The 27539-nt window shown below is 46.1% G+C and overlaps 1 protein-coding gene across 1 annotated transcript; it reads right to left on the reverse strand.

Annotated features, from left to right (window-relative positions):
• Positions 1 to 280: 280 nt before the first annotated feature.
• LOC140427156 (H-2 class II histocompatibility antigen gamma chain-like) lies at positions 281 to 27539 on the reverse strand. The gene is made up of 9 exons (XM_072512709.1): positions 27326 to 27539; positions 21545 to 21723; positions 20005 to 20081; positions 12142 to 12204; positions 10445 to 10540; positions 9584 to 9692; positions 7265 to 7372; positions 3825 to 4022; positions 281 to 1575 (listed from the first exon to the last, which is right to left on the reverse strand). The coding sequence occupies exons 1-9, from the start codon at positions 27424 to 27426 to the stop codon at positions 1562 to 1564; spliced, it is 945 nt and encodes a 314-aa protein (XP_072368810.1). The 5' UTR covers positions 27427 to 27539; the 3' UTR covers positions 281 to 1561.

Consider the following 27539-nt stretch of genomic DNA (forward strand, 5'->3'; position numbering starts at 1 on the left):
AAAGAAAATGGAGGAGGATTTCAACAGAAGATGGGCCAAATAGTCCAAGAAGGTGGATGACAACCAGCTCCTCGAGAACAATGAGGCATTGGGCAACAAGTTCAGAACTTGCCAGTGACTCACATCCCAGCAATAAATGAAACGTAGGGGCAAGAAAGACAAAGACACACAAGAACCCCTCGGCTACGTGGGTCTCAGACCCACAACCCAAAGATGTGCAGGGTAGGTGGATTGGCCACGCTAAATTGCCCCTTAATTGGAAAAAAAGAACAGAGTCATGTAATTTTCCTCTGACCTTTATTCCTTTGTTACTCCTTTATAACAAATCCAAATCTTTTCCCTTTTACAAATGTCATTAATCAGAAGCCATTTTCGCGTCTCATGTGGATTTCAGAAGCTGTCTGAACATCCGCCATCTTGACAACAGCTCATCCACAAACCACCTTCAAGTTAGGGTGAGCACAACAGACGTATGCAAATTGCCCCCACAACAACCAATCAGCAGCTCCGCTCTGCTGCCCTCTGCTGGACGAACCAAGTCTGCAATTCACTGCCCAGGGCCCCGCCTCGAGCAACAGTAATGGTCATTCCTATAACAGCCTGCATTCTCAGCTAATGTCCCTTTTTCTCAACCTTATCCACCAACATCGACACAACTACACGCAGGAAAAACTTTATTTAAGCAAATCTTAATTATAATGTGCAAATCTTAAAAGAATACAATTTTAAAATGCAAAGGCCATAGAAACTCCAGCAGGTGATAGGTCACCCCCCCCCCCCCTCCCCCCCCCCCCCCCCACCCCGATACAAACCAATGAATGAATAGTCCTTGAAAAGGTGCTGGTGAAGGATATTAACCACAGGGAATCTGTTTATCCACGGCTTTGATAAAGTTGTATGAAAATAAAAGAACAAGAATAAAATTCCCTCCCTTTATTGCAAAATTATTTTCCCCATCTACAGTTAGTAATCACTGTTAAATAAGAAATAAAAAGATCAGGAAGCAAAATCATTTTCTCGCAAGTTGATTATAGGCAATATTAGCTTCAAACAAAGTAATCAATAGCCAGGCACACAGTTAGAAGGTGATGCTTCGGTAAGGTGTGGCAATGTATATCGTAGGAATATAAACTGGTACTATCACGATAACCGGTTCAAATCTTTCGGGGTTCTTTTTAAAGTAGGGCCTGAGATTCTAGGGATGTTGCTTTCCCGGCCATCCACAAACAAACCTCGGAGGGGGAATTCTGTGTTTTGTCCCTTCGTCCGGGGAATGGGATCACAGCAGCCCCTGTGGAATTTCCTTTTGGGGGGGAGGAGTGCGGGGGGCGGGGGGGGGGGATGGCGGGAGAGTGCCAAATTAAGAATGGCAAAGATCTGGGCAAGTTGAGACAAATCTTTAACAAGAGTGGGAAGTGCAATAGCCCGACAAGGAGGCAGCTCTCAACGGTTAGCGATCATACCCAAGGTTAATAAAAATCAGTAGCTGCAATTAATGAATGATTGAATTGTGGAGCGTAGCCAGTCAGATTGTGCCCGTCTCTCCATCAAGAGTCCATCTTCACTCTTCGTGTGCTGTAATCAAAGAGAAAGAGTTTACATGAGTTTTTTAATTATTCCAAAATTTTGAAGTTTCAACAATTTTTTCAACAGTGTTTTCCTCTGGGTGCTATATGCAAACAATTTGTGTAGTTTTTAAAAGTTCTTTCATGGAACATAGGATTGCTGGCTAGGCCAAGACTATTTAATGCCCATCCCTAATTGCCCTTGAGAAGGTGATGGTGAGCCGCCTTCATGAACCGCTGCAGCCCCCCTGGTGTAGGTACACCCACGGTGCTGGTGGAGTGAGAGTTTCAGGATTTTGACCCAGCGACAGTGAAGGAATGACCGATATATTTCCAAGTCAGGATGGTGAGTGGTTTGAAGGGGAACTTTCAGGTGGTGGTGTTCCTATGTGTCCTTCTAGATGGCAGAGCTCATGGAAGGTGCTGTTGAAGGAGTCTTGGTGAGTTCCTGTGGTGCATCTTGTAGATGGTACACACGGCTGTTCATGTGCGTCGGTGTTGGAGGGAGTGAATGTTTGTGGAAGGCATGCCAATCAGATGGCTGCTTTGTTCTGGTTGAGCTTCTTACATACATAGAACATAAATACAGTGCAGAAGGAGGCCATTTGGCCCATCGGGTCTGCACCGACCCACTTAAGCCCTCACTTCCACCCTATCCCCGTAACCCAATACCCCCTCCTAACCTGTTTTGGACACTCAGGGCAATTTATCATGGCCAATCCACCTAACATGCACGTCTTTGGACTGTGGGAGGAAACCGGAGCACCCGGAGGAAACCCACGCAGATCTGGGGAGAACGTGCAGACTCCGCACAGACAGTGACCCAGCGGGGAATCGAACCTGGGACCCTGGCGCTGTGAAGCAACAGTGCTAGCCATTGTGCCGCCATGCTGCCTGTGCCTTGTAGATGGCGGACAGGCTTTGGGGAGTCTGGAGGTGAGTTACTCACTGGGGAATTCCTTGACTTTGCATTTTATTTTGTGTCTTTCGTGACCTCAGGACTTCCCAAAACACTTTACATCCAACATAGTGCTTTTGAAGTGCGGACATTGTTGTAATGTACGAAATGTGGCTACTAACTAGTAAGAAGTCTTACAACACCAGGTTAAAGTCCAACAGGTTTGTTTCAAATCACTAGCTTTCGGAGCGGAGCTCCTTCATCAGGAAGCGATGGGAAACGAGGGAACCAAATCTTAAAATTAAAGCAATTAGGAGCACAATGAGAGAGAAATTCTGCACACAAAGGGTAGGGGAAATCTGGAAGTCTCTCTGCACTGAAAAGGTTGTGGATTCTGGGGATCAATTGGATCTATGACAGATTTCCTTGAAAGTAAGGCCATAAAGAAAGATGGAGCAAAAGTTGCAAAATGGTGCTAAGGTACAGATCAACCATTGTCTTATCAAATGGTGGGACAGGCTTGAGGGGTTGACTAGTCAAATTCCATTCTTATATTTCAGTTCATCCATTCACGGGATAAGAGCTTTGCTGGCCAGGCCAATGTTTATTGCCCATCCCTAATTGCCCTTGAGAAGGTGGTGGTGAGCTGCTTCCTTGAACAGCTGCAGTCCCTATGGTGTAGGTACACCCACAGTGCTGTTAGGGAGGGAGTTCCTGGATTTTGACCCAGCGACAGTGAAGGAGCGGCGATGTATTTCCAAGTCAGGATGGTGAGTGACTCGGAGGGGAACCTCCAAGTGGGGGTGCTCCCAGGTATCTGCTGCCCCTGTCCTTCTAGCTGGTAGAGGTTTAGAAGGAGGCTGTTGAAGGAGTCTTGATGTATTGTTACAGTGCATCTTGTAGATGGTACACACGTTGTGTCGGTCGTGTAGGGAGTGAATACTTATTGGGGTGGATGGGGTGTCCTGGATGGATTTGAGCCTCTTGAGCGTTGTTGGAGATTCACTTATCCAGGCAAGTGGGAAGTATTTCATCACACTCCTGACTTGTGCCTTGTCGATGGCGAACAGGCTTGGGGGAACTCACCTCAGAATTCCCAGCTTCTGACCTACTCATGTAGCCACAGTATTTATATAGCTAGTCCAGTTCAGTTTGAGGTTATTAGCGATCCCTAGGATGTTGATGGTGGGGGACTCCACAGAGGCGGTGGCTATTGCCTGGCACTTGCGTGGCGTGATTGCTACTTCCTACTTAGCGGGCCAAATCTGAATGTTTTGCTGCATGCGGGCTCTGAAAGGGGTGGGGGGTACCTTTTAAATCACATTTGTACTCCCAGATAGATCAAGAAAACTAAAACATACGTTTGCAGCGTAATTGCAGGCGAGAGCTTGTTCCTTCGATCTTGGTTCCATTCAGATGAACGCACCAACAATATCCTGTGCTGGGCCAACATTGCATCACCTCATAGTTTCCCATCTTATCACACTTGGGAATGAAGCTTCCAGGAATATTCGAGGCTCCCTTGCGGCGTCTCTCACAGTCAGTGGCGGCTTTGTGTACTGGATGAGGAAAGGTAATGATTGACATCAGAATGATATGCTTCACATCCCAAGGTCCTCTGCTGGCAGCGTGTTTCCTGGATTTTTCCCCCAATCCCTCCATGGGCCTCTTCTGTCTCCCTGTCTCTGTCACCCCCATGACTGGTACAGGTTTGGAGGGTCGAAGCGCCTGTTCCTGTGCTGTATTGTTCTTTGTTCAGCTCTGAAATCTCCTCCATAAACCTGTTTGCCTTTCCACCTCACTGTGATCTTTAAAGCTACCTTTTGACCAAGCTCATCCTGTTAACTCTTTATGTGGATCGGTACCAATCACTCCTGTGAAGCATGTTGGGATGTTTTATTGTGTTAAAGGTGCTACATCAATGCACATTATTGTTGTTGTTCTCCCAACCCCCCATCATTAACCTTGATGCCTCTGGCTCTCCATTCAAGGCACATGTAATTGGGAGATGTTCCTGGAATTGGGATTTTCAACTCGGCTGACTGCATCATCTCCCATCTGAGAAGGGACCAGGACATTATGAGGGACTGGGAAAGAGGGGTTGGTATCCCAACCTTAACAGCGAAAGTGAAAGCAACATTGAGCAATGTGGTAAACACCACTAGTAACATTTCATGTATTACGGTACTGCCCCTGTATTACAGGTACAACAGTAAATCCCCGCCTGCTGGCTCCTCCCAGCAGGCGGTGTATAAAAGTGTCTGCTCTCCTGGGCTGCTCCCATTCTGGTTCCAGCTGCAGGAGGCACAACATCGTGTGCAATAAAGCCTCGATTGTTTCACCGTTCTCGTCTCGTGGCAATTGACGGTACATCAAGCAAGTAAGTCCCCCAACGGCATAACAAAGAACTGAAGAATTCTTTCTTGAGAAGATGTGTCGGCGATAACCTGTGCCTTAAACACTCAAAGGTGCAGCATTCCAGGGCATTCCTGATCTTGTGCTTGAGTTCCTTTGGACTGTGGCCTTGCGTGGATCAAACAGGTCAGTCTTCAATTCATCAAACTGACACTCCACGAGGGCAGTCTCGTCGCTCTGGGATACACGGGAACCTAAAAACTGGGTTAAATCCTCCCTTCAATCACACCAGCTGTGAAATGAACTTGCAGCAATTCTTCAGGCCCGTGAGTCATTAACAGAATTCCAGTGTTGAATAACAAAAATGCAATATGAATCAGTATTTTAGAATTTCTCTTGATGGATAACGGAATATTGATAGGAAACATTTTTTTCAGAAGAGTAAATGACTGGATAGAGTCCAATAGGCCAGACTGCGCATACACTGTGAGCAGAGAGTCAGTGACTGGGTCGAGTCTATCTTTAGAGTCAGTGTACATGATCTGTAGAATGGAATTCAATGAGGTGGTAAAATCTATTAGCTGGGCAGAGTCTATGGTAGGGTAGAGTGTACATGGACTGTGGGAAGAGATCAAATGTTAATGTTATTTTCTCCATCACTGCTTATATGTTTGCACTATTGTATGATAAATACGACACAGTGGTTATAGTACTGGATTCATATAACCCGGAGTTTTGGACAGCTAATCTTTGCATTTTCTCCTTGTATTTTCAGAATCAAGGATCTCACCAGTTTGTCCTTCAATGCCAGTTCCTGCCTGAATAATCTTCAGTGGCAAAATGTTCCAGCCATTCCCTGGATGGAGATATTTCTCCGAAACTCTATAAGACTATAAGGCCATGAGACCTTGCAGCAGACGTAGGCCATTCGGCCCATCGAATCTGCTCCATCGTTCAATGAGATCATGACTGATCTGATGTGATAATCCTCGACTCCACTTTCCCGCCTTATCTACATAACCCTTGACCCCCTGACTGTTGAAAATCTGTCTATCTTAGCCTTGAACATATTGAACGACCCGGTCTCTACAGATATCTGCGGTAAGGAATTCCACAGATTCACTACCCTCTGAGAGAAGAAATTCCTCCTCATCTCGGTCTGAAAGAGGTGACCCCTTACTCTGAGATTATGCCCACTGCTCCCAGACTCTCCCACAAGGGGAAACAACCTTCCCCTTAATCAATTGCCTAATCAAGCCTCATCAAAGACACATCAAAAGTTTACAAACCTCAATTAAATCTGCTCCTGGACTTCTCTTCAACAGCGAAAATAGTCCCAATATCTCAAGTCGTTCCTCAAAACTTGACTTATCCCGTGCATCTCCCTGGTGAACCCAGCCTGTACATGTGTCATGTGCCCCACTTACATGATACAACACTCATGGAGTTTCTCGGCAATCATTTCTTTTCAAATTTAAAGTACCCAATTCATTTTTTCCAATTAAGGGGCAATTTAGTGTGGCCAATCCACCTACCCTGCACATCTTTGGGTTGTGGGGGCGAAACCCACACAAACAAGGGGAGAATGTGCAAACACCACACGGACAGTGACCCAGGGCCGGGATCGAACCTGGGACCTTGGCGCCGTGAGGCAGCAGTGCTAACCACTGCACCACCGTGCTGCCCTTCTCGCCAATCACGGCAATCGATGATTCAGAGCCTTTTGTGTCACGGAGTGTATGACAGACCCAGGTATGAGGCCCCTGTGGTGGCCAGCTTGGGGAACCATAGATCCAAAATTACCTGTTCTCCGAGCACGTTACACTCACCACATGCCCGGCCGCATTTTCTGGCCCTGACACCGACAGGCAAGGTGGGACTGGAAAACCTGCGGAGCCGTTAAAAGTCGGCAGCTCTCCAAATCTTCCACCCCTGCCCGTGACGATGACCACCAGCATCGAGGTCGGAAGACCCCCTATCCCGCATGTCTCAAAGCTACTCAGAATCTGTATTCCAAATTGGTGTTTTGCGAATGACGTCTATCCGACTTGCAATTGAATGAATCAAGGTTTTACGAGAAATTATGCACCTCCTGACTAAGGTAAATAATAAGCAGCGAGGTGCCAATCTGATTGCAATTGCCACTCCTGAGGTGTTCTGGTCACGGAGCCTGATTTTTAACTCATTCAGACCTATTCATTTGCATGGTGTTAAAACAGGGTCCAAATTGTTTTGCAGGGGGTAATATTGAATTTTATCCCTTTGAACTGGTGCTGCTGTTCTGTACTATGTGATTGTGTGCAAGTGAACAGCCTTATGACACCGTCCCTAATCCAGTTTGAATCTTTTCTCTGTGTGGGCTAGTCTCACTGTTACACTGACACCCAAACTCGGTCCTTTCCAATCCCGTATTTGCTGTGGATTAAACATTCGTCGTCATAGTTACCCTTTGCTGCAGGCACAACTTTGGGATGTTTGGCCTTAGTCGCATCAGATGCGACTGGCAGGTCGACCATCATTGGGCTCATGGCTATGCTTGAATAAATCCTCCTCCCTGTGGCAAACAGAAATAAACAGCAGCTTCAACATAATGTCACAATGATACATTTGGCACCAGTTGGAGAGAGAGCAAGTTGGCGTTGACGTGATTTTCCGACTGCACCCGTCACCCTCAATGACTGCCGATCCGCAGTGGCTCCCGGGTCCAGCCTCAATGTTGAAATTCTTACCCTTCTTTTTAAATCCATCCATGGTCTCACTGATCCTTCAGCCAGACAACCCTCCGAGTTATCCACCCTCTTCCAATTCTGGCCTCGCGCACATCGCTGGCTTTTAGTCAATCATAGAAACATAGAAAATAGGAGCAGGAGGAGGCCATTCGGCCCTTCGAGACCGCTCCCCCATTCATTATGGTCATGGCTGATCAATAGCTTAATCCCACTTTCCCCCCATATCCTTTGATCCTCTTCGCCCTAAGTGCTTTATCTAACTGATTCTTGAAAACAGACAATGTTTTGGCTTCAATTACTTCCTGTAGTAACGAATTCCACAGGCTCACCACTCTCTGTGTGAAGACATTTCTCCTCATCTCTGTCGTAAATGATCTACCCCATATCCTAGATTTTGACCCCTGGTTGTGAACACCCCCACCATCGGGAACATCCTTCCTGCATCTGCCCTGTCTAGTCCTGTTAGAACTTTATAAGTTTCTATGAGATCCCCCTCATTCTTCCAAACTCAGAAGAGGTTCCTTGACAGGGGCTCACTTTGAGACATCCTGAGGATGAGAAAGGTGCTGTATTAATGCAAGTCCTTTCTATTTTTTTTTGTCTGCTGACAGAGGGTGAGCCAGCTCCCTGGGCTGACACCTTCAGGACAAGGGGCGAGAAAGAGAGAAAAAGAGGACAGAAGTTGGCCAAGAACGAGGAAGAATAACATATTTTATTTATTCTTTCATTAGGGGGGGGGGGCAGTGATGTAGTGGTATTGTCACTGGACTAAGTAATGCAGAGACCCAGGGTAATGCTCTGGGAACCTGGGTTTGAATCCCACTAGGGCAGTTGGTGGAATTTGAATTCAATAAATGTCTGGAATTAAAAGTCTAACGATGACCATGAAACCATTGACGCTTGTTTAAAAACCCATCTGGTTCACTAATGTCCTTTTGGGAAGAAAATCCGCCACCCTTACCCGGTCTGGCCTACACGTGACTCCAGACCCACAGCAATGTGCTTGAGTCTTAAATGCCCCAATGGGCGGGCAATAAATGCCGGCCCAGCCAACGACGCCCACATCCCATGAACAAATCAAAAAAAAAAGGTGAGGTTTTGCTGTCTGGGCCCTCATTTGTTGCCTTTGGGAGCTGGCTTCTTGAACCGCTGCAGTCCCTGTGGTGTCGGTACACCCACAGTTCTGTTAGGGAGGGAGGTCCAGGAATTTGACCCAGCGACAGTGAAGGGACGGCGATATATTTCCAATTCAGGATGGTGAGTGGCTTGGAGGGGAACTTGCAGATGGTGGAGTTCCCAAGCATCAGCTGCCCTTTCCCTTCTAGATGGGTGTGGTAGTCACCACTGATGTATATATTAGGTGATTTGTGGTAAGGCCCTGTACTACTGGTACGGGGGTAGTTCCCTGCCTGCTGGCTCCGACCAGTAGGCGGAGTATAAATATGTGTGCTCCAGTACAGCAGCCATTTCGCCAGCTGCTGTAGGAGGCCACAGATATTAGTGTAATAAAGCCTCAGTTGCATTCAACTCTCGTCTTTGTGTAATTGATCGTGCATCAATTTATTCGACTAAAGTTTTCAGAAGATGGACCTCCACATCAAGCCGGATCGCCTGCAGCTGGATCCGCAATCAGGCAACGCAAAAAGGACTTTGAACATTGGCTAGCCTGTTTCGAAGCTTACATCAGGTCTGCACCAGACCCAATTCCGGAAGCTCAGAAGATTCAGATCCTCTACACGCGGCTGAGCTCCAACGTCTTTCCGCTTATCCAGGACGCGCCGAACTACGATGAAGCCATGGCGCTACTGAAAGAAAACTACGCTCAGCGGACTAACACGCATTACGCCAGACACATCCTCTATCAATGGGAGAGGTTGTGTGTTTGAAAGGTGCTGTCAAAGGAGCCTTGTTGAGTTACTGCAGTGCACCTTGTAGATGGAGCACACGGCTGCCACTGTGTGCCAGTGCTGGGGGAGGTGAATGTTGAACTGGTGGATGGAGTGCCAATCATATAAAACCATTTAACAGATACATACCACTGGGTTGGGGTTGGGGTTTCGGCACATGTTGGGGGGTTGTTGGGGCTGTTTTCTTCTCCTGGATGAGTTGAAAGAGGAGCCAGTTTTGGAGCCAAGTTTCAAAGTTCTGGAAACAAAAGATACATCACACGGTCAGTTCTAATGATTTGAAACAGGTCCTTTGAACTATACTGCACGTTTACATTTAGCTACAGAAAGACTTCTAATGGTAAGTATTGAAGCATCTCTGATATCAAGCTCAAACACTAAAGATAAAAGTCTACTCAAACTTTAAACTTATGAATGGTTTCGAAAGAGTGGAAGCGGAGAAACTGTTTCCAATTCTTCACAGGGGCTGGAGGTGGTGTGGCACACTCCTCCCACAGACAGTCGGTGCCAACTCAATTTATCCTGTCAAATCCCAAGAGTGAGGGATGTTTGCCCCGCCACGGGATGAAGGAATTGGGGAGTCAGACAGATGGATGGAATTAAAGTTCAGATTAGCCATGATATCATTGAATGGCAGATCACGCCTAAGGTGCTGAATGGCCACTTCCAGTTCCTGTGTTGTGGGAGAAGCCGAGACGAAAGAGGCCATCAGTGTAAGACAGTCACTAATAAATCCAGGAAGGAATTCAGGGGAAATCTTGTTGCCCAGGGAGAGGGGGAATGTGGAGTTTCCTATCACGGAGAGCAGTTGAGGCGAAGGGCGTAACTGCATTCAAGAGGAAGATAGACGCATGAGGGAGAAAGGATGAGCAGGCTAAGCTGATCGGGTGGAGTGGGAGAAGGCTGGTGTGGAGCATTGACACTAGTGGGGCTGAATGGCCTTTTTCTGTGCTGTTGTTTCGATGCAATTCTCTGCGACAAAGCACTCACCTGCCAATCGGATTCCGTCATGCTCTCTTTCAGCAGGTTCAGGTTGGTGGAGAAGGTGCTGTTGAATTCATGAATCACCCGAGTTGTGTTCGCCTTCTGCCATTGAAAAACCAACACAGTATCATCATTGGCCAACCATTTCACCAAAGGTGCAGTCACCCCATTGTTCAGAGACATTCAACCGCCTGCTCAAATATGTGCTACAAACAAATGAGTGCTTCCCCCCCCCCCCCCCCCCCCCCCACTCTTATTGGGGAAATTTGGGCGAATGATCAAAGCTGTCAATATCTTTCGGGCCATTTTTCTACATTCACAGATCACAATGTGCAGACATGTTGGTGCTGTACAACCATTCAGTCCATCGTGTCGGAGCCAGCACTTTTTAGATTAATCTTTATTATTGTCACAAGCAGGCTTACATTAACACTGCAATGAAGTTACTGTGAAAAGCCCCCAGTCGCCACATTCTGGCACCTGTTCGGGTACACAGGGAGAATTCAGAATGTCCAATTCATCTAACAAGCATGTCTTTTGGGACTTGTGGGAGGAAACCGGGGCACCCGGAGGAAACCCACGCAGACACGGGGCGAAAGTGCAGATTCTGCACAGTGACCCAAGCCAGGACTCGAACCCAGCTCCCTGGCGCTGTGAAGCAACAGTGCTGACCAGTCTGATTAGTCCGGCAGGCATTGCCCACACCTTACCCTGCCTGAGCCCAGCAAATTTAACTTTTTGAAATCACTTTTCAAAGACCTGTTGTACATCAGGAGCTCAGCCCCAGCTGCAGCTCTGTGTTCAATTCTGAGCACCACACATTAGGATGGGCGTCAAGGCCTTGGAGAGGGCGTGGAGGAGATTTATTAGAATGGTACCAGGGATGAGGGGCTTCAGTTGTTTGGCCGCTCTGGAGAAACTGGGGCCGTTCTCCTTGGAGCAAAGAAAGGTGGCACGGTACTGTGGGGGTGGCACGGGGGCACAGTAGCCAGCGCTGCTGCCTCACAGCGCCAGGGACCCGGGTTCAATTCCGGCCTCGGGTGACTGTGCGGAGTTTGCACGGTCTATCGAGTCTGCGTGGGCTAACTCCGGGTGCTCCGGTTTCCTCCCACTGTCCAAAGATGTGCGGATTCGGTGGATTGGCCATGATCAGTTGTCCCTTGGTGTCCAGGGTTAGGGGGGTTATGGGGTGGCAGGAATAGGGCGAGGTTAGTGTGCTCTTTCAGAGCATCAGTTCAGAATCAAGGGCCCGAATGGCCTCCTTCTGCACTGTAGGGATTCAATGGTTCAAAACTTTTCGGGCGCTTTAATAGAGTTCTCAAAATAATGAACGGATTTGAGAGAGTAAATGAGAAGGAACTATTTCCATTTGAAACAAGGTGGGTCACCAGAGGTCACAGATTGAAGTTCATTGACGAAGGAACCCAGGTGGGAAATGAGGAGGTTTTTTTCGCACAACGGATTGTGATCTGGAATGCGCTGCCAGAAAGGACGGCCAAAGCAGATTCCATGATGAACTTTCAAAGGGGATTGGATAAATATTAGAAGAGGGAGAATTTGCAGGGCGCTGGGGAAAGAGCTGTTGGGAGTGGGACTACTTGGGCTGCTCTTCCAAGAAGCTGGGATGGGCACGGGCGGCCTCCTCCTCTTCTGTATCACTCCATGACTCGACAATAGCTTTCAAAGCTTTCCTGCAACCCTACCTTCAGCTGTTCCTGCACTTGCTCCAGCAACGTCATGGGCTTGGCCGGGGTGAGTTTCGGAGCCTGTGGAAAAACAATCACGAGAATGAAATGTGTACATTTCTAAGATCAATTTTATGGGTCGTAACCCCCCATGAACTGTTTTAAAATCAAATTTGTCGCAATATATTGGTCCAATCCTGCCTGCAGTGTCGCATTCGATTCTGGGCCACCCCATCTCAGGGAGGATTTACCAGCTCCCAGTGGGTAACTTTCTTGCCTCTGGGTTTGCAGGTTGTGGGTTCAAATCCCACCGCAGGAACTCAAATGTAAAAATCTAGGCCGACGCTCGCCGTGCCAGTACCGAGGAAGCACTGCACTGCCAGCTGAGATGTTGAACTCACGATATTTGTCCTCTGAGAGGGTGATATATGATCCCACAGCCTCTACTGATGAGCACGGTTGTTCTCTGTTTCAGCATTTTCTGGGAATGTGGAAGGTTCTGTGCAAATGCCAGCTCTTTTCCTCTCTTCATCTATGTGCAGGTGGCCGTGGGCTTAAGCCCTCAAGCATCCAGTCATAGAGTCATACAATTTACAGTGCTGAAGAAGGCTATTCGGCCCATCGGGTCTGCACCGGCCATTGGAAAGAGCACCCTACTTACGCCCACGCCTCTATCCTATCCCTGTAACCCCATCTAACCTTTTGGACACTAAGGGGCAATTTATCATGGCCAATCCACCTAACCTGCACATCTTTGGACCATGAGAGGAAACCGGAGCACCCGGAGGAAACCCACGCAGACACGGGGAGAACGTGCAGACTCCGCACAGACAGTCACCCAGGGCCGGAATTGGACCCTGGAGCAGTGAGGCAGCAGTGCTAACCACTTTGCCACCGTGCCAGACGGAAAGACACATGAAACAAAATTAGCCGAAAATGGGTGGGGGGGGGCTCCAAAATGGTGAAATTAGATCTCCCGACCCTAGCTGGAGGACTCAGAGTGGGATTCTTCCATTATTCAATCAGTGTTTGAACAGAGAGCTTCCTTTGCAGATTAAATGCAGGATTGTGGAAGGTTGTACATAAAAGAAACGGTATGGATTGGATTTTACATTTCCTGGCAGGGTGGGGAACAGAGACTGAGTCCTCCGCTCGCTCCCACCCTCGCTCTCTGTCTCAGCTTGTCAAATCGACCTTCGGATGGCCAAATTGTAATAATTAAAGCAGCTTGAATACGAAAGAGAGAGAGCGGAAAAAGAAAGAGAGAGAGGAAATAGAAAGAGAGAGAGAGGAAAAAGAAACGGAGAGAGAAGAAAGGAGAAAAGAAAGAATAGCCCTAGCAGAACAAAAAGAAAAAGAAAGGGAGATACAGATCAGGGAAAAGATAAAGAGGGAGAGTTTGAACTTCAGAAAATGTCCATGAAACATGACAGTCAGTTAAAATTGGCAGATGTAAAGGGAAATGTACAGTTGGATGATAGTAATGAGGATAGTGAGAAAGAGCGTCATAGTCGAAGACTTGGTGGGAATCTATTTAAATATGTCCAAGCATTGCCATGGTTTGATGAGAAGGAGGTAGAAGCCTTTTTCATTTCATTTGAGAAGGTCGCTAAACAAATGAAATGGCCACAGGACATGTGGGTATTACTGATTCAAACAAAGCTGGTAGGTAGAGCTAGTGAAGTGTTTGCATCACTACCGGAGGAAGTATCTGGGATGTATGAGGAGGTGAAAAAATCCATCTTAGGTGCATATGAGCTCGTGCCTGAAGCTAACAGACAAAGGTTTAGGAATTTAAGGAAAGAATTTGGTCAAACATACATGGAGTTTGAAAGGCTCAAACAGAGTAATTTTGATAGGTGGATAAGGGCTTTGAAAATAGATCAAACGTATGAAGCTCTCAGAGAAATTATACTTTTGGAGGAGTTTAGAAATTCAATTCCTGATGTAGTCAGAACTCATGTGGAAGATCAGAGGGTTAAAACTGCGAGGTTAGCAGCAGAAATGGCAGATGATTATGAATTAGTTCATAAATCAAAGCTTGGTTTCCGACATCAGTTTCAGCCGGTGAGGGATAGAAACTGGGGACATGACATCAAGTGTTAAAGGTAAAGGTGATCTGATGGGAGACAATAAAGAGAGTGTACCTCAGATTAAAAAGGAGATCCAGGAGGGTGGAAAAGAAACTAAAAGTTTCAAATGTTTTCACTGTAATAAACTAGGCCATGTAAAGTCACAGTGTTGGTGGTTGAAGAAAAGCACTGGGAAGGCTGATGTGGTAAAACAAGATAAGACAGTAGGGTTTGTTAAAGTGGTAAAGGAAAGCCCAAGTGAAGCGAAGGAGGTGCAAAAGATTGTACAGCCTGATCAAGAGGTGATTGATAAGAAGGTGCCAGATGTCTGAAAAGAATTTACTTATGTGGGTAAAGTTTACTCATGTGTATCAGGAGGAGCATGTAAAGAAGTCACAATTTTAAGAGATATGGGAGCTAGTCAATCTTTAATGGTATGAGATGAGGAATTATGTAGTTTGGGAAGAATGTTGCCAGAAAAGGTGGTAATATGTGGAATTCAGGGTGAGAGAAGTAGTGTTCCATTATATAAGGTATGGTTGGAAAGTCCATTGAAGAGTGGTGAAGTGGTAGTAGGAGTAATAGAGAAACTATCTTGTCCAGGAATACACTTTATCTTGGGTAATGATATAGCTGGATCGCAAGTGGGAGTAATGCCTACTGTGGTTGATGAGCCAGTGGAAAATCAGTCAACTGAAGTGTTGAAGGACGAATATCCTGGGATTGTTCCGGATTGTGTAGTAACAAGGTCGCAAAGTCACAGGTTAAGACAAGAGGAGAAATCAAAGAGTGAAGATGAAGTTGAAGTGCAATTATCAGAAATGATTTTTGATCAGATGGTTGAAAAAGAACAAGAACAGGTGGAGGATGAGGTGGATATTTTTAGTTCAGGAAAATTGGCGGAGTTACAACAGAAAGATGTAGAAATAAAACGGATATATCAGAAAGCATATACGGAAGAGGAATCTGAAAGTATACCAGAGTGTTATTACCGTAAAAGTGATGTCTTGATGAGAAAATGGAGACCTGTACATATGCAGGTGGATGAAAAGTGGGCAGAAGTTCATCAAGTAGTATTGCCGGTAGGGTATAGAAAGGAGGTGTTGCGAGTGGCACATGAGGTACCAGTGGGAGGTCATTTGGGGATAAGGAAAACTCAAGCTAAAATCCAGAAACATTTTTATTGGCCTGGACTACATAAAAGATGTAGTTACATTTTGTCAATCATGTCACACATGTCAAGTGATAGGGAAACCTCAAGCAGTGATAAAACCAGCGCCCTTAATACCCATGCCAGCATTTGAGGAAACTTTTACAAGAGTCCTAATTGATTGTGTAGGACCGCTTCCTGAAACAAAAAGTGGGAATCTATATATTTTGACTATAATGGATGTGTCTACTAGGTTTCCAGAGGCCATTCCAATACATAATATTACAGCTAAAAGGATCGTGGAGGAGTTACTTAAATTCTTTACTAGATATGGACTATCCACAGAAATTCAATCGGATCAAGGATCAAATTTTACCTCAAAGTTATTCAAAGAAGTTATGGATAGCTTAGGAATAAAACAATTTAAATCAACTGCGTACCATCCAGAATCGCAAGGAATGTTAGAAAGGTGGCATCAGACATTAAAGACAATGTTGAGGGCTTATTGTCACGATTATCCAGAGGATTGGGATAAAGGAATTCCATTCGTACTCTTTGCAATTAGGGATGTACCTAATGAGTCTACCAAATTTCGTCCTTTTGAACTAATTTTTGGTCATGAGGTAAGAGGACCACTTAAATTGATTAAAGAAAAATTGTTGGGTGAGAAATCGGAACTTACTCTATTGGATTACGTGTCAAATTTTAGGGAACGATTAAATAGAGCAGGTGAATTGGCTAGACAACATTTGAAAGTTGCGTAAAATGTGACGAAACGGGTAGCGGACAAGAAATCCAAAGTTCGTAGTTTTGCCAGTGGGGATAAAGTTTTAGTGTTGTTACCAGTGGTAAGTGAACCGTTAAAAGCCAGGTTTTGTGGGCCGTATCAGATTGAAAGGAAATTACGTGAGGTCAATTATGTGGTAAAAACACAAGATAGAAGGAAGACTCACCGAGTGTGTCATGTGAATATGCTTAAAAGGTTCTTTGAAAGGGAAGGAGAGAAAAAGGAGGTTTTAATGACTCTAACTCAAAGTGACGAACCAAATCCAGATGACTGTGAATTTGACATACCTCAAATTAAATTGGAAAATCAGGATGTTCTTAAAAATTGGGATAAATTGTTGAGTTATCTTCCAGAGGATAAACAAACTGACCTGAAAGAGTTATTGATATCACATGGGCAAGTTTGTGGAGATAAATTGGGAAGTACTAAAATGGCTATACATGATGTAGATGTGGGAAATGCTGTTGCAATCAAACAACATCCATATATACTTAACCCTTTAAAATTGGCACAGGTTAACAAAGAGATTGAGAGTATGGTTAAAAATGGCATAATTGAAGTGGGTTGCAGCCAATGGAGCTCACCCATAGTGATGGTACCTAAACCAGACGGTACCCAATGGTTGTGTGTGGACTATAGAAAGATGAATGCAGTTACAAGAACGGACTCTTATCCTATCCCACGTTTGGAGGATTGCATTGAGAAAGTGGGACAATCCGCTTTTATTTCTAAATTGGATTTACTTAAAGGTGACTGGCAGGTGCCTTTATCCGAAAGGGCGAAGGAGATTTCAGCTTTTGTGACTCCACATGGTATATACCAATTCAAAGTTGTGCCATTTGGCATGAAAAATGCCCCAGCCACATTTCATCATTTAACTAATACAGTCGTTTCAGGATTACCCAGCCAGACATGGAAAGAACATTTAAAACATCTTATGGAGTTATTTGATCGACTTCAGGTGGCGGGTTTGGTGATAAACCGAGCCAAATGTGAATTTGGAAAAACCCGAATCACTTTCCTTGGGGAGTTTCCGATACCCTCAAGACGAAGGGAAATAATGCGATTTCTCGGCATGAGTGGATTTGATCAAACATTTGTGCAAAAGTTTTGTAGCATGGTTGCTCCACTGATGGACTTGCTGAAGAAACGTATTAAAACATTTCAATGGATAGCGGAGTTTCTGCATGCATTTGACTGCCTGAAAGCTGTGGTAACCGATGCTCCTGTATTGGAGAATTGCAAGGGAATCTGTGATCAGATTGAACTGAAGTACCTAACTTTAAAGAGAAATGCTGAGGCGTAGAGGAATGGATGGATCGTGCAAAGACTTTCTTGTTCAAAGAGACTGTCAATCGAGAAGGATTTTGGTTGGAGGAAGAAGAACGAAAAAAAAAAAATGGACTATATTATTATACCTGTTCGTGTGTGTTGTTTTTTTTGAACCGGTAAAGTGTTTTTACTGTGTGCATTTCTTAATTATTGGTGCAAAGATGAAAAATGAAACCATCTTGAAGTTGATGGGGTTTTGTTTCGGGGGTGGAGGTGTCATGTGAGAGTAACTTTAAGAAATGGATGTTTAAGCAATGTACCTTTAATAAATGGAGCTGATCATATTACTGAAGTGATGTCAGAGGGTGGGGGGGGGGGGGGAGCTGAGCTCACTTCTGCTTTTAGTTTCAGTTTGAGGAGAAAGCTGGGAGTGTCTGTGTTTTGCTGAGAGCTGCAGGAAGAGAACACAGAACCGGTCTGTGGATGTCTGCAATCCAAAGACTATAAATATTTTGAATGTAACCTCATGTCTGTTTTTGAAAGGTTGAAGTCCTTTGGATGTTTAAAGGAATAGTTTGAAGGATTATTTAGTGTTGTAGTCTTTTGGGATTATCTTTGAAGTAATGGGTGTTAAGATATTCAATGTTTGTTTATAAAAGGTTAAACTGAGTTCATGGAATAAACATTGTTTTGTTTTAAAAACCATTTGTCCATAATTGCACCTGGAGAGTACGCTGTGTGCTTCCCAGACCACAATCTATTAAATGTTGTGGGTCGGTTGAACGCCATGAAACACTTTGGGGTTCTGTAAACCCGGACCCATAACAAAATAGTGGCTGTCTGGCAGGAAGGGGGCAATTCAAGGTGGAAGGGCAGGTAGGGCGGGGGGCGGGGGGGATGCACCGTTCCAAACGGGACTCCAGGATGCATACAGTGAGAGGTATACCACAAACCGGAAGTAATTTACGGCTACAAACTTAGAGCCCCCGCCCTGTTCTTTGAATCGGTCTTTATTTTTATTGGAAGCTCAGAAACGTTAAGTACAATGAGATTTTAAAATCATACCGACGCTGCCACCTTCAGAAACAGAATCTGCGGCTCCTTCCAGTCATGGTCCCAGCGGCAAACCTATTCTTCCACCCTTCGGCCCCCTCATCATAGCTAGTATAAAACACACCCAAACCGTGCCACGTCTAACGTCTGAAAAATGCAGTGGGCAATGCAGAGTTTTGGGCGGCTGGGTTGTCAGCAAGCTGAAAGGTTTGCGAATTAGCAATTGCAAAATGGCAGCCCGGCTTCCGAATTCCGTGCCCGCTCTCATTCCATAGTTTGCGAGGCTGGCGTGGCGGTGCTGCAGTGCCGGCCTGATGTCACCAGGCCCTGCTTTACGTTTGCGCTCCGTGTGGAGTTTGCACATTCTCCTCGTGTTTGCGTGGATTTCGCCCCCACAGCCCAAAGATGTGCTGGGTAGATGGATTGGCCACGCTAAATTCCTTAATTGGAAAAAATAAATTGGGCACACTAAATTTATTTTAAAAATACGTTTGCGCAGGGCGTGGGGCGGGCTACCCGGTTCACCGCTGTGAAATCCAGCTCTCCGGCCAATTGCAGCAAATAATGGGACCATTTCAAAAACCCCACCCGACAAAGCTCTCCCCCAATCTCGAAGAGTTTGGATCCCGATCCTGCTGGGGTCCAGGCGGTACTGCGCCAACCTTGCAGAGTCCCACCTGAGGGACAAGGAATCGAAAACCCGACTGCCAGCCTCACCAGAGGCAGCGCTCGGTTTGATCCATTTGCTTGTGGGGTGTGTTGGGCGGGGAGGGGTGCTCATGCTTAACATCGGTCGACTTGGCATGCAGAGGGGGGGAGGGGCCGGGCTGCGAATCGGGTTGTGGGAGGGGGGAGGGTGCAGGGAATGTTGACTGACCGAAGTTGGAATGTGCGCAGAGCCGGAAGAAGGTGGGGGAGCAGGGTGCGGGGGTCGAGGAGACCAAGGGAGGTCAATGGAGGAGGTCCTCCAAAACAGCGTTGAGTGACCTTAAAATGATGACCTTTCCCTCTGCTGGCTCCACCATTGAGTCCCAACCTACCACTGCCCTGGTACTCCACCAAGCTCCCAGTATGACTTGGGGCAGGGTCCCATTGGAAGAGCAGCCCGATTTCAGGATGCTCCTCTTTTCGTAACACGTTATCCCATTCTCAGACCACCTCCACTCCCAATGAGTCTGTTGAAATGAAATGAAATGAAAATCGCTTCTTGTCACAAGTAGGCTTCAATGAAGTTACTGTGAAAAGCCCCTAGTCGCCACATTCCGGTGCCTGTTCGGGGAGGCTGGTATGGGAATTTAACCATGCTGCTGGCCTGCCTTGGTCTGCTTTCAAAGCCAGTGATTTAGCCCTGTGCTAAACAGATCAGTCACTGTACTCATGTTGACCAAAGTCAAGAGCCATTGTTGTGTACAGTACGATCCCGGAAACAGTAAGTCAGCAGCTAACCACCTAATGTGTCGCTTGGTGGTGCTCTTTCAGCTTCAGTTTTTATTCATCCATTCGTGTTAAGTGTAAGTTCTTGCTCGTCTATCTTTGCTGAAAGTTACCTTTGGATGTTCCATTTTGGGGTCAATGTACGCAATGGGCAAGTCCATCATCATGGGTCGGAGATGCATCATAGGTCCTGAAGGAATAAAAGGGAATTAAATTTCTTAATTAGTGCACCTCACTGACAACATGGAAAGAAGATGTAGAAACGCGTTTTCATCTTTCGGCGGAGGTACGAATTGAGTTGCAAAGCGCGGAGCTGTTTCGTTTTGTTTTTTTTGCCGTCCCCGCACATTTCCGCCTGGACGTTTGGCGGGTTGGGAGGAACACACATGTGCCTCTTCTGAGATCGAGGTGCCCAGTATGAACACCATGGGAAGATTTGCTCCCATGCACTATTTCTATGTGCTAATGGAGGGTTTTCAAGTCCCAAGAAAGCATATGTCCTTGGAAGGTTTGTGACCACCGGGGGGGGGGAAGCCTGGGCACACGGGAACATGTTGACGGGGAAGTGTTGAATGTTTAAGAGGCAGTGACTCATCACAGGGCTCTGTCTGACAAAAGTAAGTTCATCATTTACATTGGCCACCATTGCGTAAGTGCTGATATGCATGACGGTAATTTCTTTCCAACGGAGAGGTTTTTAGGATTATGTAAGGGTTGATAGGTTTGGCATCGTTGATGCTACAGGATGATTAGGTGGCACAAATATGAGAACGTCACTCTTCAGCTAATAATGAATTCAGGAGAATAATCTTTAACCAGAGAGTGATGGGAATGTGGACCTCACCAACATGTGGAGTGGTTAGTGCCAAAAGCATAGATGCAGGAGAAATTGGATTAACACATGAGGTAGAAAGGAGTTGAAGAATACGTTGGTGTGATTGGATGGCGGAGGCTAGTGTAGAGCATGTACACCCGCAGGGAACCTTTGGGCCGAATGGCCTACTTCTCTGTTCCATGTACTGGGTAATGACGTTGCACCAAAGCACTTGCCGAGGAAACAATTTCTCCTACTTGCTCTCTCAAAACCATTCAGAATTGTGAACGCCTCCGTTAAACCTCTTCTTGACCTTCTCTACCCTCAGGTGAACAACTCCCAGCTTCCCCAATCTCCCCACATGGCTGTACACACCTTAAGCAGAAGCTCCCAGCCAAATCACCTGGCGGGTTCCTTTTTAAATCAAACTTGGGAATCGTTCATGCTGTAGGAGTTTGTTTTAATTCAGTTTTGCGACAGGTTACTGCCGCTCACATTGTTTGTGCAATCCTCAGTTGTCCTGTGTTTGATTATGTGGGTCTGCTTACTACTGGTGCTCACTGTGCTTGAGCAGGGGCATTGACTCAGAGAAAAGTAAACAAGCTGTAGAAAGAGCTGCGAGCTGAGCGCAGAGTGGCATTTAAAGCACTGTTGGCAATAAAGTTCTTGCGCACTTAGAAACTAATGTCATTTCTGCCTAACTCTGAGGTATAAAATATATAACAGCTCGCTTTCAACCTCGTCACTGTTTAGCTAATGCCGTGTTATCCTGTCTCCAGGGATCTCAGATTTATCTGGGCTTGAGTCAAAACAGTTGGGTTGAAAGAGAATGTACATACTGACAGGATTCCGGCTTGCGGAGTACTTGTTTTCAATTCGATCTGTTGTCTTCTGCAGATCCGTTATCTTGTCCTGTTGCTTCAGCAGGAACATGACGCTGACCACTTGCCCGGCAATTAGCATGGCTGCCAGCACAGTCACGCCACCCCAGAGGAGGCTTCGAGAGCATTTATTGCTGCTGAAATATAGACAAGAGGAGTAAAATGGAGGAATATTGTAATGCTGTCTAAGGTTGAAAGGTTTGCCAAATGCTGGCTGGGTGAAATCGTTGACCTTTCATTGCATGGTCTTCCACCGCTGATATTCACGTGACTGACTGCCCCACAATTCCCATTCTTTCCTCAGCCAGTTGGAAAGTCAACAGACTTGTCATTACCCGGTTGGATGGTTCTTGATTGGCGACCAAACAACCTTTCCTTCTCCTCCCCCACCAGCTCCAACATTTTAACAAATGCTCGTATTGAGAGGATTTCAAAAAATAATTTAGAGTACCCAATTCACTTTTTCCAATCAAGGGGCAATTTAGCGTTTGTCCAATCCACCTACCCTGCACATCTTTGGGCTGTGGGGGCGAAACCCACGCAAACACGGGGAGAACGTGCAAACTCCACACGGACAGTGACCCAGAGCCGGGATTGAACCCGGGACCTCGGCGCCGTGAGGCAACTGTGCTAACCACTGCGCCACCGTGCTGCCCCCAGGTGGGGTTTTTACTGACAATCTGGCGGGTAGCTTCAATCCGAATGAGATTAACATCTTACTCCAAAAATACTTAGTCAACTGAATTCTATTTGCCCCAGCTGCAGTGGCGAGATTTGAACTGATGTCTCCGCAGGCCGCTGGGTTATAAATCCAGTACTATGACAACCATCGCGCTAGAACTGCCTTAAACGTAACCAGAAGATGAAATAGTTTTCGTGTTACAGACTCACATTCAAACTCGACAGATTGGACCATAGAGTTGAGCTCTCGATCTCAGCATGAATGATACGTGGTCAAGTCCACTCGCAGCCCAAGATTTCTTTCAACCTCTCCCCTAATTAGCCCATCGCGGTTCAATCAATGACTACAGCTGTCCCAAATGTGTAAGAACTTGAACCTTGATCATTATTAAACCAATCCTGTTCAATATTAGTTTGGGCCCCGTATCTTATGAAGGATGTGCTGGCCTTGGAAAGGGTCCAGAGGAGGTTCACAAGAATGATCCCTGAAATGAAGAACTTGTCGTATGAGGAACGTTTGAGGACTCTGGGTCTGTACTCGGGGTTTAGAAGGATGAGGGGGGAACTTATTGAAACTTACAGGATACTGCGTGGCCTGGATAGAGTGGACGTGGAGAGGATGTTTCCACTTGTAGGAAAAACTAGAAGCAGAGGACACCATCTCAGACTAAAGGGTCGATCCTTTAAAACTGAGATGAAGTTCTTCAGCCAGAGGGTGGTGAATCTGTGGAACTCTTTATCGCAGAAGGCTGTGGAGGCCAAATCATTGAGTGTCTTTAAGACAGAGATAGATAGGTTCTTGATTAATAAGGGGATCAGGGGTTATGGGGAGAAGGCAGGAGAATGGGGATGAGAAAATATCAGCCATGATTGAATGGCGGAGCAGACTCGATGGGCCGAGTGGCCTAATTCTGCTCCTATATCTTATGGTCTTAGTATTACCGTTGTCCAGTTGGATAAATCCGCACCGGTTTCATTGCACAGCAACAGGCCCCGCCCGGAATCTGTGAAAGATTATCTGAGAATTTGTCCAATTTACATTGCATTTTTTGAATTCAAATTTCTTGGATCACTGAGAGTCAAGCAGGATCTGGAAAGTCCCAAAGAATCCTCCACTAGTGCTATCAAAGGGTAATTAATGGTCTCTGTGCCAACAAAGGGTAATGATCACTGCATTTTAATGTCTTGTGTATCGGTGTAAACTAACACCCTTCCTGTATCCTTTCAGATGACCTTTTCACATGGACTACATTGTGCTAACAAGGTGCTCTGTTCAATTAGATCTCTCTGTAAGGCTCGAGGAAGGTTACAGAGAGGTCGGGGAGGTATCGTGCCTTGGGCGAAGCCACAAGGAATTTGAACAGGAAATTGAGAATTGTTCATTTGAGCTGGTTCTGAACTGGGGCATGTTGGGAGCTGTCCTGAGTTGTAAGAGGGAGTTTCTGGATGAAGGAGTGTGCAAATGCACGGTGGTTAGCACTGTTGCTTCGCAGCGCCAGGGTGCCAGGTTCGATGCCCGGCCTGGGTCACTGTCTGTGCGGAGTCTGCACGTTCTCCCCGTGTCTGCGTGGGTTTCCTCCGGGTGCTCCGGTTTCCTCCCACAAGTCCCGAAAGACGCGCTGTTAGGTGAATTGGACATTCTGAATTCTCCCTCTGTGTACCCGAACATGGCGACTAGGGGCTTATCACAGTAACTTCATTGCAGTGTTAATGTGAGCCTACCTGTGACACTAATAAAGATTATTATTATTAAATGCCTCTGATGTATCGTCACAAGAATGCTATTGAAAGTTGAGCCAGATGAGAATTCGAAATGCAGGAGACCTTTATCAGTAGAGGTGATAAAAAAAACAAGGCTGATAGCGATTTTCTCAGCTGAATTCACCGTTTTCAAATTTAAATTAGGACTTTTGATTAATCTTGATGGATAAATTATTTAAAACGAGTTATTATACCCTCTCAGTTTTCATAATTTCCATGTTACACCTACTGACAGAATAACTCCCAATTTAGGATCATAAAAAATGCTATTTTTGGGTTGACTATTCCCTCCATGACAGTTCTCAAACAAATTGGCCGCTGGAAGCACCCAATTGAAAAACTAGCCTTAAGACTGGGCCTAATGGCTTACATATGACTGTTCTTCGTCTTGTGGGGACATGCTTCATGGAAATTGCTTCCCAGTACCGATTAAATTAATATCTCAAAGGCGGCATGCCAATAGAAGGGCGGCCATTTTGTTTGACAGCCAGTTAAGGGATTGTGCCCACATTAACCCTTTGTGGTTTTGATGGCTGCATTCTTGTTAATAGATGATTCCCTGATTGTCTTTTAACCTGACCTGAGGGAGAGGAGAAAAGATTTTCTGAGAAGAGGTGAAGTATCCATCGCACCAAACCCTGCGTTCGATACCAACTAAAACTAATACAGGGTAGATCCAATGCACTTGGTAATCACCCACCCAATTGATCCACTCTAGAGGGCTACAAGACAATGTGTGAGGCATTTCCCCCCCCCCCCCCCCCACCCAACAAATCCAAATATCTTATACCATAGAATCATAGAGTTTACAGGGCAGAAGGAGGCCATTCGGCCCATAGAGTCTGCACCAGCCCTTGGAAAGAACACCCTACCTAAGCCCACACCTCCACTCTATCCCCATAACCCAGTAACCCCACCTGCCATAACACTGCAATGTAAATCCCTTCCACGGCAGTGGCAAGTAACTGTGCAAAGATTCAAACAGAAATTAATTGTTTGCAAACCCTTCAAAGAAACATTTGTTAAAACATGTGAACTTCTCTCCATGGGATGAATGCTGATGAATGCTGTAGTGGGCAGCACGGTAGCATTGTGGATAGCACAATTGCTTCACAGCTCCAGGGTCCCAGGCTCGATTCCGGCTTGGGTCACTGTCTGCGCGGAGTCTGCACATCCTCCCTGTGTGTGCGTGGGTTTCCTCCGGGTGCTCCGGTTTCCTCCCACAGCCCAAAGATGTGCAGGTTAGGTGGATTGGCCGTGATAAATTGCCCTTAGTGTCCAAAATTGCCCTTAGTGTTGGGTGGGGTTACTGGGTTGTGGGGATAGGGTGGAGGTGTTGACCTTGGGTAGGGTGCTCTTTCCAAGGGCCGGTGCAGACTCGATGGGCCGAATGGCCTCCTTCTGCACTGTAAATTCTATGATCTGGTTTGTAACTGGATTCAGATTCAAACTGAGGTGGGAGCTAAACTTTAGCCACGATTGAAAGCTTTTCATGTCCAAAGTGCTACTCTGGGGTCAGGAGAAAGAATCAAATTCAGCTAAAGATCCTGCTCCTGGCCAATGCCCACAATGTGTGGACTTTGTGTGTGTGGGCGCAGCCCGCATGTGCTTTGTGTGTGGCTGTTTTGTATTTATATGTGTGTATTCATCGGTGTGTGTGTGTACAAGCACACCTGTATGGACATAGAAATATGCCCGTGTGTGTGCATATACCTATTTATGTGTATACATGCATGTCTGTGTGAGTGTTCTTGTCCCCGTGTGGGGAGAGTGTGCGCGTGGCTGTGTCCATGTCTGTGTGGGTCTGTGAGTGTGCGTTAGGTGAGTGTAGCACTGAATTCATTTGCGATGCCCTGCCTTTTGTATTGACACTCACTGTCCTGGGCCAAAGGGAAAAATGCCCGTCTAGGAGTCAAGAGGGAGGGTGTATGCGTGAGGAAATGAAGACAAGCCTCAGTATTCTCAGACCAATGATATCAGCCTGCCTAAACTGGTAATTAGACAGAAGCAGGTCCTCACAGCTCACCTGCGACCTCTGGTGGAGGAAGTGTGTATGTGTCAGTATATGTGTGTGTGTGTCAGTGTATGTGTGTGTGCAAGACTGCGTATGTCAGTGTTTGTCTGTGTGCATGACTGCGTGTGTCAGTGTATGTGTGTGCATGTGTATGTAACTGTGTGTGTCAATGTATGTGCGTGTGTGTGTCAGTGTGTGTGTATGAAGCGGAACAGCCTGCTTAAACTTGCAAATGATAAAATCGGGTGGGTGGGAGTTTCGTTTTTTTAAAAATATAATAATAATATTTATTGTCACAAGGTGGCTTACATTAACAAGGCAATGAAGTTACTGTGAAAATCCGGCATCTGTTCGGTTACACAGGCAAGAGAGCTGGCGCAAAGCTGCACCAAAACTTCTGCTGATCTATCTTCTCAACCTGGCTGGTTTGAAGTTGCAAAAAGGGGACAGGATGGAGATATCGCCTCAGGGGACAGACAAAGATCTGAAGGTGAAGAGGTTGGGTCACAAAGGACTCCAAAATTCAAAACACAAAGAAAAAAAAATTGCAGAGCAGTTTGAAAGATCCATCCTGAAACCTTTCAGATTCCGATCGACCTGGTTTTGTCCTTGAACAGACAGAAAGGATCATATTACACAAAGGATCCCAGTTGCCCTCGAGTGACCACTGAACCACCTCAAGAAAATTGCCTTCTGCTTCCAGAACGTGGCGCAATGCTAATGATTTTGACTTCTCTTTAAACAGAGACAAAAGGGACTTGTGTTCCTGGTGGTTTTCGTGAGTCCAGTTTGCCTCAAAACACTTTACTAAAGATGCAGTACTTTAGAAGTGTAGTTACTATTGTGATGTAGGGAACGCGCCCACTATCGTGCACACAGCAATATCCAACAAACAGGAATGTAATATACTCCAGACAGTTTTATCTTTGTGTGACATTGATTGAGGGATAACTATTGACCAGGAACTTTGATTGGCGCCCGTACAATCCTTTACGTCTACCTTCATTTACCGAATGGAACACACCGTCCCGACTTGGAAATATATCGGCCGTTCTTTCACCGTCGCTGGGTCACCTGGAACTCCCTCCCTAACAGCACTGTGGGTGTACCTACAAGCACACAGACAGGAACAGATTCCATTCTTCCAACAGCAGTCAACGACCCACTCAGCTGTTGAGAGGATCCAAAGTGTTTCTTTATCCCCGCCTCACCAGGATTGCAACAAACAATTCCACGCAAAGTTTTTTTTTAAATAAAAAGACTTCTTGACGAGCTAATCTTACCTCTGCCCTGTGACAGTGGTCGTGGCTTCCACATTGGCGTGACTGGCAATGTCCTGCTGCGAATTATTCAGCAAAGCACTCTGCTGCTCGTTGGCTGACATTGTGGAACCTTCGTCAACACAACCTCCACGGACTTGGCTTTCCTCTGCTACTTGCAGCGTTGTCCACTCTTCACTGAGGTCTCTGCTCTGGTGCTGCGAGAGGGAGTTATGTG

Source organism: Scyliorhinus torazame, chromosome 7, assembly GCF_047496885.1.
Source record: "Scyliorhinus torazame isolate Kashiwa2021f chromosome 7, sScyTor2.1, whole genome shotgun sequence".
Taxonomy (NCBI): Eukaryota; Metazoa; Chordata; class Chondrichthyes; order Carcharhiniformes; family Scyliorhinidae; genus Scyliorhinus; species Scyliorhinus torazame.

Excerpts from the sequence above, each read along its gene's own strand:
- LOC140427156 (XM_072512709.1), bottom strand. The coding sequence starts at position 27,426 with ATGTCAGCCAACGAGCAGCAGAGTGCTTTGCTGAATAATTCGCAGCAG. Across the intron at positions 10,541-12,141 it reads AAGTGCAGGAACAGCTGAAG|AAGGCGAACACAACTCGGGT; the intron begins GTAGGGTTGCAG and ends TTTCAATGGCAG. Across the intron at positions 4,023-7,264 it reads AGTTGTGCCTGCAGCAAAGG|TACACAAAGCCGCCACTGAC; the intron begins GTAACTATGACG and ends TTCCTCATCCAG.